The sequence below is a fragment of the Apaloderma vittatum genome, unplaced genomic scaffold (assembly GCF_000703405.1).
Source record: "Apaloderma vittatum isolate BGI_N311 unplaced genomic scaffold, ASM70340v1 scaffold7869, whole genome shotgun sequence".
NCBI lineage: Eukaryota > Metazoa > Chordata > Aves > Trogoniformes > Trogonidae > Apaloderma > Apaloderma vittatum.
Window position 1 is genome coordinate 1,688 of NW_009734560.1, and position 9,603 is coordinate 11,290.

General features: G+C 42.1%; 1 protein-coding gene across 1 annotated transcript in view; it reads right to left on the bottom strand.

The window, feature by feature from the left end:
* Positions 1-4,244: 4,244 nt before the first annotated feature.
* The window catches only part of PRKAG2 (protein kinase, AMP-activated, gamma 2 non-catalytic subunit), a 38,122-nt gene continuing 32,763 nt past the window's right edge, over positions 4,245-9,603 (bottom strand). Inside the window, exons 11-12 of the mRNA XM_009876325.1 lie at positions 8,016-8,109; positions 4,245-5,370 (exon numbers count right to left, since the gene is read on the bottom strand). Of these exons, the coding sequence (XP_009874627.1) occupies positions 5,339-5,370; positions 8,016-8,109 (126 nt within the window). The 3' untranslated portion in view covers positions 4,245-5,338. The remainder of the gene's footprint in view (positions 5,371-8,015; positions 8,110-9,603) is intronic.

The following is a 9,603-nucleotide window of genomic DNA, read 5'->3' on the forward strand; positions in this document are numbered from 1 at the left end:
CTTGTGGCAGGAACACAGAACTCATCTTTCCTGGGCACAGGTGATTTTTAAACTTGCAGAAAAAAACTGAGGCTTTGTTTTCTTCCACTGGTTCTTTGGAAGCAATTGGCTAATAAACCTTATGCCATCAGGATTACCTAAGTGCTTCATTCTGTCTTGACTGGAACACTCAAAATACAGGGAAATACAGAGCTTCCCAGGAACTTTGTCATTATCCACGCTCTAGGACTTGGTGATATTGCTGAGTAGCCTTAGAGAGCACCTTGGGACGCTGTTAGTCCACTGGCAGCAGCGTAAGCAGAGAAGAGAGGATCTGACTGCTCCTGCATTTATCCCACCCCAGTGAAGTTCAGATGCTTCCTGGAGTGCTCTGGCGCAGAGGGAGAGCACCCCTTTTGGCTGTGAATGTCCGATCAGGGCACACTGTGCTGTTCAAACTGCTACCGTTTATGTGTTCAGGGCTGAGCAGCTTCACACACTCACAAAGTGGCCCTTCCCTGGAATTTTCTCCCCCTCTAACCAAGCTAAGTGACATTCAGGCTGCGATTTCACAACCCGGCATTCCGAAGCAGCAGTAACGTTAGGGATTAGGGTTTTGCCTGCGTATTCCCTGGTCCTAGCCTGGCTTCTTCCTTTCTACTGTGGTTGCAGGTTGTGCCGTGAACTGCACCGGAGTTCAGAGAATTTTGGGACAAGTGACGTATGGCACGCACCTGTGCACTGGCGGTACTCCAGGCCTGCTTTGTATCTCGCCCCACCAGATACTCCTTCAACTCAGATGCAGCCTTTCTATCAGTTGATAAATTACATTAGTGTTATTGTAAATAAGCTAATAACATGGTCAATGAATGCAGCACCTCAGGTGTGGACTATGATTCTGAAATGGAAAATACCGGAAAGGAGAACTGCAAGCACCAACAGAGTATGTGTATGCAGTGAGATCAAGAACAGACGTTGAGGAAGGCTGCAAAAATGGTACGTGTCTTTTGTTGCCTGTATCTGCTTTTCTATGATGGAGGAAAAACTATGAATTTCACATAGAAAACGTAACCAACAGGTTACTGTATACGTATGCATACAGTACATACAGACGGGCAAACACACTGCTGCTCAGCCTCCAGAGGCAGAACAGCTCTGACTTGTACATTCAATTCCTGTAACGGCAATTACCGGTATAATTACCTGCTCTGTTCTTTGGCTAATCAGGACCTTCCCAAGGAGCTTTTTGAAGTGTATTGGGCATGCTTCCACATGTACAGCATAAGGTTTGCTGCCCACGAGGTTACTAAATACTTTCAGTTCAATCTTACACTTGTTCCTACTCCCTCCTGCATTTTCACAGGGATCACATTTTCCGATATTCAGACAGAAACATGGGCAAAATGTTAGTAGAAGCAAATTAAGGAACTAATTCAGTTCTCGGGCTAACGCCATACAGGCCCTGGTATGCAGCTGGCAGGGCTGCCGCACTCTATAGGATTTTTCTAAATGAATGAGTTTGATGTGCGAGTACAGGTCACCTGCTGTTCCCATTCACTGCAGCGCGAACAGATCCAACTGCAATCATCATAAAAAAAAAGAGGTACCAAGAAAGTGACTTTCAAAACCGCATTTAAATTAAAACCTGAAGTTAAGAGTAAAGAGCAGTGTCTGCAGAACCCTCTTTTTGCATAAACACATTATGTGGGTACAAGGGTACTATTAAATTATTCAGAATGACATTTTCCTCTGGAAATTACCCCTAGTAAGTGTTCAGTATGGGAGCGTAAGTGGTGAAAGTTCACAGAAACTTTTGAAGTAAACTGGTTACTTCTAGAACTGCCTGAAGAGCTCAGTCAAACCACCTGCTCTGTGACAGGATTAAGCACAGGTAGTTCCACTTCTAGTTGGAGCAAAAGTGAAAGCCTCCAACTTACCTTACATTCTCTGGAAAGATGGCAAGAGCGTTCTCAAAGCAGTGTGTAGTCCTAGAACCATTTCAGTCAGATTCCTCGTCTGCTGGGAGGACAAGAGCTCAGGCCTCAGAAAGTGAGGCTGGTTCTTTCTGTGTTACCCAAACATTCCCAGAAGAATAGTATTCCTCAGTAAAAAAAGATGAATAGGCCTTGGATGTGCAACAATTGCAGTTCAGTTTGTAGTAAACAGCAAATACTGTCTGTGAGGGGTTAAAGAGCTCAGATCTTTTAACTGAAAGGATTCCAGAAATAAAACAGCAAAATATTTTCATCAGTCAAGTAATCAATGCCAGCAAAGGGTGCTTTTTCTTAATTCACAAGCATCTCTAGATTCTAAAAAATATCGAGGGCTGAAGTCCACAGTCTTACACCTGGACAGCTAAAAATATCCAGAGTAGGCAAGAAACAAACTTAATCTGCTCCCTTCAAAGACCAAGAAGCCCTGTAGAAATAATTACCTTTCACCGATACCTCTTACTGGGCAAGGAAGTGCACAGGGAAGCGTAGGAAGCAACCACATGTTTTACAGTCCTGCTGATTAAAATAGAATCCATTTCCACAGTGTCTCATCCTCAGGATGGAAAATGATCTGCGCTACTGCCCAGGCTTTCAGCAGTCCCTGGGGAAGCTTGCTGCCGTCTCCACATGGGGCATGGTGCTGTCTGCAGAAAGGAAGGGAGCACCTGGAGCCAGAGCTGTGGTCTCAGCTTTTTCCCAGAGGAAAAAATGTGCAAGAACTTGAGTTTAATATTTTATTCATTTTCTTCCACAGCTGAAACCTCTTACAAGCCACGTGAAGAATCCTGGATCAAAGCTTCAGCTGCGCTGTCAGAGCAGCAGTGCTGCTGAGTCACCTTTCCTTTCTCTATCCCCCTTTAGTTACTCCTGTCTCTCCCTTATGCTGGAGCAAGCATGCTTCTAGCTCTGTAGTAAACTGATCTCTATTAAAAATGACATGATTGCTCTAGTTTTTTTCCTGCAGCAGCACTGGTACTTGTGCCAGTACAAGCAGAGTGTCTTTCTGATAGCACCACTGTTTATTTGTGTTTGTGGAATTACCCTGCGATTCTACTTCTCACAAAGGGAGATTTCGGAAACTGAATTCCAGAAAGTGAGTGTGGGAATCCTCTAAATACAGTTTTGCATGACCCAGGAGGCTACTTTCCATAATTTTGCTAGTCTTGTGTCCACAACGCATCAACAGCATTTGTAATAGCATTAGAATAGGAAGTCTGTGCATGGTTGTTCAAAAACTGCAAATTCATTCTGGTTTTCTGCCCACTAATTTATGCAGACAAGCCCAAAGCTGTCTGCAGGGAACAGGGCCAAAAAATAAAGTAGATCAAGAAGTACCTATCAGTGGTTCAACTCTTATCTTCAAAAATACCTTGAATACAGGGCTGCAGAATACGCTCATGCAGACTAGTGATAGGTAAAGAGTTTTCAGGATGCATTTAGGCAACTCCCTGGCATCCCAGGGTTATGGTGCTGGAGCCATATCCAGGCTTTCACAAGGTCGTGTCGTTGCAGCTTGGGTGGCCGTGACTGGTACGTGACTGCTGAACACTTGGCCTTCATACAAACTTCTGCTTTATCACAAATTACCCCCTTTATGCAGCCCACAAAAATCAAGAGCCACTATTTTTAGTTTTTGTCACTCCATCTGCCCTCAAGAAAGATGATCAGAGCTGTGCCGATGTCACCTCTGGTGACAGCAATGAGCACCAGACTCTAAGGTTGTTGTTATGTCAAAGCAGCTCTTTCATTTCAATTCAGTACTGTCTGGAATTGCAGGGAACAGAGTCAACATTTACCTGGTCAGAAAAGGTCCTGGAGAAGACTTGACCACACTTTCCACAGAGTAAGAGAGTGAGATAAAAATCTTAAGAGAACAGTTTCCGTTATGTACCACAGGAGTATTTTTATACAGGTAAGAAGCCAGTAAGAAGAAAATTTAGTTCAAAATTTAGATTCTTATAGAAAGTGGGAAAGACTCAAGAAAGGGTTTTTCATTACTATTAAACCCCTCACATTTCACAAGCAAACTGAGAACTGTTACCTTTTTAGCTCAATTGTTATAAATGGAAAAACAATGGATCAATTTATTGCATTATTCCAGCATGGTATTCAGGCTGGAAACATCAAAGTACTGCCTGCATTACAGCATTAGCACAAGCCACCTTTAAGCTGAAGGAAAGTAAGAATGCCTCCATACCTAGTTTACACTAATGAAAATGCACGTACGTTTATACATGCAAAAGAACTTGGCAAGAACTGCTAAAAGCAAACTGATGTTGTAGGGTTTAATTTCTTCCATCTACAAGAATCTACAATTATAAAAAAGTCTCATCTTCAAACTTTACAGTACATTTACATTAGCAAATAGCCCAGAGCTTTCCTCACTCTTCCACTTCTGTACAAATCGTATACAATAAAAAGTTTCAGTTTTGTTGTACAAACATTGTTTTACACTTTAATACAGATGAAAGTATTGTTCTCCAGCACCTCAATTCCTCCGTGGTACCTTTGTATTACAGTACAGAGCACTTCCAATCCACACTCACGACACGTGCAGCTCAAGTAATACGGACTGATCAACAGGCCACAGCTTCTGCAACTCCAAAAGTTTTAAATAATGAGAAAAATCTACCATTTGTTTGTATAACAATCAACAGTTTATTAATGGATATGGTGAAATTTTAGCTATCCACCAAAGATGTGTAAAAAATTGTCATGAAAGTAAAAATAAATAAAGCTGTTCTTAAAATCAGTCTTGTTTTACATCTCCGTTCAGAATGCAACATTTAACACAAAACTGTCATTGAAGTTTTAAAGAAGTCTACCGATACTCGAATTACAGCTTTTATGACAAATCTAATGAGAACTGAAACTGATTTGGTTTTAGGTTTAAAGACTTTCACATTCAAATACAGTGTCTTGTTTAGCACAATACTTCCTTGGACAGTGATGGGCAACAGTGATGACATATTGCTGTATTTTGACATAAGGCACTATGATGTGAATATGCCATACACTTGCCTTATGTCACATATATCCATTGCTGACCAGTGACTTCTGTCAAATACAAAATGAAAAAGTTTCCGAATACAGTGCATTTTAATGAAGGACATCATGTGAAGTCTTCCAGCAAATGTTTTGAAGACAGTTTGAAATACAAGCCTACATTTTAACATAAGCTTTTGTCATGCTGCTTTTTTTTGCGACATCACTGGGGGGAATAGACTCATCATCCATCATCAGTAAGTCCCAAAACACATTCTCAACCATCCTGCTCTGTTCTATTGCAGTCACTGTTCTTCAGACAAACTCGACCCAGAAACTTTGTTCAAGTTCTCCTACAAGCGGGTGTACATTCACAGCAGTCATTCGCTTTCATTCTCCTTTTGTTTGGCACCTGTTAAGAGAAGAGGAAAGCATCTGTGACTTCCTTACGTGCACAGCACTTGGCTTCTGGAAAAGCACCGCTCGGTCGGAATGCTGCGGCGCTGTCTGACCACTTTCCCAGAATCTCAGTACTGGGTACGATTTAGAAAGCACGTAGCGATCCTGCAGTGTATTCTAACGGAAAATAGAGTGAGGAAGCCCTCAAGCCCATTACTGCTTCTAACTTCACTGGCAAAATAACTCTTTTGGGACGTTGCTAGAAAGCACTCTGAAGGTTCTTCCCCAGCACAAAAATTTATTTTAAGCTTATTTAAATACCCCAACCAAAAAGCCACAGCCCAGACCTGTCGATCAGCCTAGAAGTTGATTTACTCATCATAATAGCCTCAAAAAAATGAAGTCCTGCTTGGGAACAAACTATCTAAGAATTCAGTTTAATTACACTGTGTTTACGGACCCATTTTTCCTGGCTCAGAGGCAGATTTTGCTTACAGCGGGGAACTGAGAGACCTGGTCAGCAGGACTGTAGAGCATCTCGCCTCTTCTCCAAGTACTGAAGCTGCCCACATGCTGGGCAACGACTAAACCCTATGGTGAGTTTGGCTTCAGCATCCAACTCCAGACAGCAAGAATCCCTTGCTTGTAACCTGGAGTTACGACTTGCAATGTATTATCAAACACAAAGACTCATAAAATACATCCAGTTTTTACATCACAACTGATATCTTTTCCACTAAGGCAGGCTGGTCCATACATTTTTTCTTTCTAGTCTGTGAAGAGAAACAGACATTTTTAGGGTATGATTTATCTGGTGGTTCTTACACATTCACTTTAAATAGGAAATCACACCTCAGATTCTACAAAATAGATCTACATTGCAGATATCCTCACTTCGTAAGACAAATCCCAACCTAAAACCAGGCAGTTGTCTGTGGAACTGCAATCTAATGCCTAAAACTGCTCCTATAAAATGCCTTCCCTCACCTCGTCTCTTCCAGTGGCGTAATTCTGCCCCCCCTGTTGCTCTAACCCCTGCACTCAGTACTAGACTCTTCTGTGAGGCCGCGCAGCGTGGCAAACTGACCAAACTCTGCAGCTTTTTTGCTGGCTCAGTTTTCCTGTTAGATCCATGAGTTAAAGCAGCTCACAGAGGGATCTCATGAACGTGGGTGCTGCCACACGCTGAACGCCCAAAGCACATGGCCCAGAGCAGGGGAGCAGGAACTGCCCTTTTTAATTACAGAGCACTGTTACGTCAGCTCCCAGAGTTGCAACTTAAGGGTCTGTGTAATTCCAGTATCCAGATTAATCTTTTCTGTCTAAACTTGGCTCCATTAACAGTAAGTTCTACTCTCTTCAGATCCTTCTACTCTCCAGTCATGATGGAGACTAATTCCTCTGCCTGGAGAGGGACTTCTGCCTGTCCCTCCACCTCCCTCTGAGGAGGAACACGTAACCCTCCGTTCTCTTCTAGGCAATGAGCCCACCTGACCCAGGGCTCTGAGCTGACTTCTCAGACTCATCCATACCTGCCACAGAAAGCTGGGTACTTGCTCTTCCAGGTCATTAAAAGGAACCAGACGCACTGACATAATACCTCCAGCACTATCACTGATAACTTCTTCTCACAGCAGAATTCTTACTATTTTAAGAAGCTACATTAGGTTTCTTTTACACCTACAGAGGAGAGACTTCTACATTATCATGTTATCTATTAGTGCAAGTAAGAAATCCCAGTTGAACTCATATTTACTTTCTTTTTTTTGAAGGATGTATCCAGCTCTATTTGTTTAGACTGATTTTTGGTTTTGGGGGCAGAGTTGTAATCAAGATAATTTTTGTCTTCCTCACACAGCCAAAAGAGGTATTTGCTTTAATTCTTGTGACACTGAAGTCACTTATACGGTCAAAGTGAAGTTATAATTAAGAACATAAAGCAGGTTAGTGGGCAAAATTTAAAAATTCACACAAAGACACACACAAAACAAGAAAAAACAAAGCAAAAAACACTGCACAAAAACTAACAAACAAAACCCAAATCCACTCCCCTCAACCAGCCAACACAAAAGTAGAAGAACCAAACCTATTGTTGGATAGTCTTATTAAAAGGAACCTGCTTATGTTTAATAACACACTAGAAATTTCTACTGGAATAACTCTGGTGGCCTGGGGTGCTATCTGACATAGTCGTGCCAACCAAACCTCACAGCACAGCTGGACAACTGCAGGACTCTAAGGAGGTGGTTTTGTGGAGCTGGTGGAAAGCACAACTGCAGCCACACGGAGAGTGCTTGGCCAGAGCACAGAAATTCAGGAAGGCGGGGAAGGTGCCCTGTTGTAGATGCCTATACACGCAACATTCAACTTGATCCTGGTTTTCCTGTTTAAACATTAATCAAAACCTTTTTCCCCCCTAAAAAAAATATATGAACAGCAATAGTATTCATGAGGCTTCCATGTGCATTCCTCAGTGAACAAAAGACTGATAGTTAATATTTTGTCAGCTTTTTCCTGAAGAGAAATTAACAGTGTATTTGAGAACCAGTCACAGAAGTTGAAAATCAAAAGTGGGTCACTGACAAAGACAGTAAGACCAGCAGGGTGTGCACACTACCAAGTGACTTATGACAAAAGGTCTGAAGGCAACATCCGTACCTGCTGGTGTGAGTACCAAAGCTTGTAGAATGTCAGAAAGGGAGATGATACCCACAATGCTATCTGCTTCATTCACTACCACCAAACGATGAACCTGCAAGCAGGGAAAATATTTTGAGAGATATTTGCTTGATTTAAAGTAATAGCAAAAGCAAAGAAAATCACACAAAAAAATCCTCAAGTTCAGTATGAAGACAAGTAGAATGGTTCAAAATATTAACAATACCAATCTCACAGCAATAAAAACACGCTTGCCCTACATAAATGAAAACTAGCGCATGTCTAAAAAGCACACAGCTACGTGACATGGCAACAAAATCAGATCTGAAGTGACAACTAAGCCAAGATCTAGGGCTTTAAAACACTTCTGCTCTCAAAAAGCAGCACTCACATCAAACACTTTTCCTCAGCTTACAGCATCTTCCCAACTCAGCCTGTGATCTCAGAAATTAAGGTGTACAGTAAGAAAATGAGGCTTCCTTCTGAAAACTACTTTCACAGAGAGAGGCACAGCACTAACACTTATTGCATCTTGACACGTCCAAGTTGATTTTAACCTATTTTTCTTGTAATGTTACACAATTGAAACCAAGTGCCGCACTTGTTTAAAAACCTTTATTTTGCATGGAGCCAGGAGAAAAAAAAGAAAGCAGCTTATCTGTGCAAACACACTGTAGAGTTAGTGAACACCCGTACACAACTTGGAAGCAAGATTTATCAACAGTAAGACTGTATATTTTAAAATAATCTTCTTATCCTTACAAAACTATTCTAGGAAACATTTCAGACTGCAAAGGTTTTGCCCTAACTGTAGGAGAAGTGGGTGGATACTCCTGGATCCTGAGGCTCATCAGCCAGAGAGATGGCAGCAGCGAAAGGCCACGGCAGAACCAGGAAGGTGCCCCAGGGTCAGTCCCGGCACCGGAGCCCCCTGCGAGCGGGCACAGAGCTGTGTACCCTGAACACCACGGCTGAACCAGCTCAGAAGTAAGCGATCCTGAACGGGCTGTTTGTCAAAAGCTGAGAGCCTGCTACATCTTTACTTTTTACCTATGTGAATTCCCTCGCTTTGCTATTGTAATTTCAAATAATCAGATATAATGGCAAAGAGAGCCAAAGAATTCTTCCTCATCTTGCCATAGAGGCGATAGCAAGAAAGCTGCATCAATCTTTTCACAGATATGTTAATTTATGGTTGAGGTCAACACTTTGTTGCTAGTTCGATATAAGAAAAGAAGGGCTCTGGATTATTTGAACAGTCATACCCACCTGACACAGGGAGGAAAGAAAAGGAAGGGGGAAATGAGAGAAAATATTGTTGCATTTTTCTTTTTGATGAAATTATGTTGTTTATATTTTAGATGGGGTTATTAGTGGGGGGTTTTTATATGCATGTAGGTAGTAATTTTATTCTTCTCTCAGTGTAATGAATTCAAGAAAAATAGATGTATTAGGTTTGCCTGGCCAAATTTTGGAGGTGGGGGGGCTGTAGGGGTGGCTTCTACAAGAAGCAGCTAGAAGTTTCCCTGAAGTCTGATAGAGCCAGAGCCAGTCGGCACCAAAGACGGACCTGCTGCCGGCCCAGGGC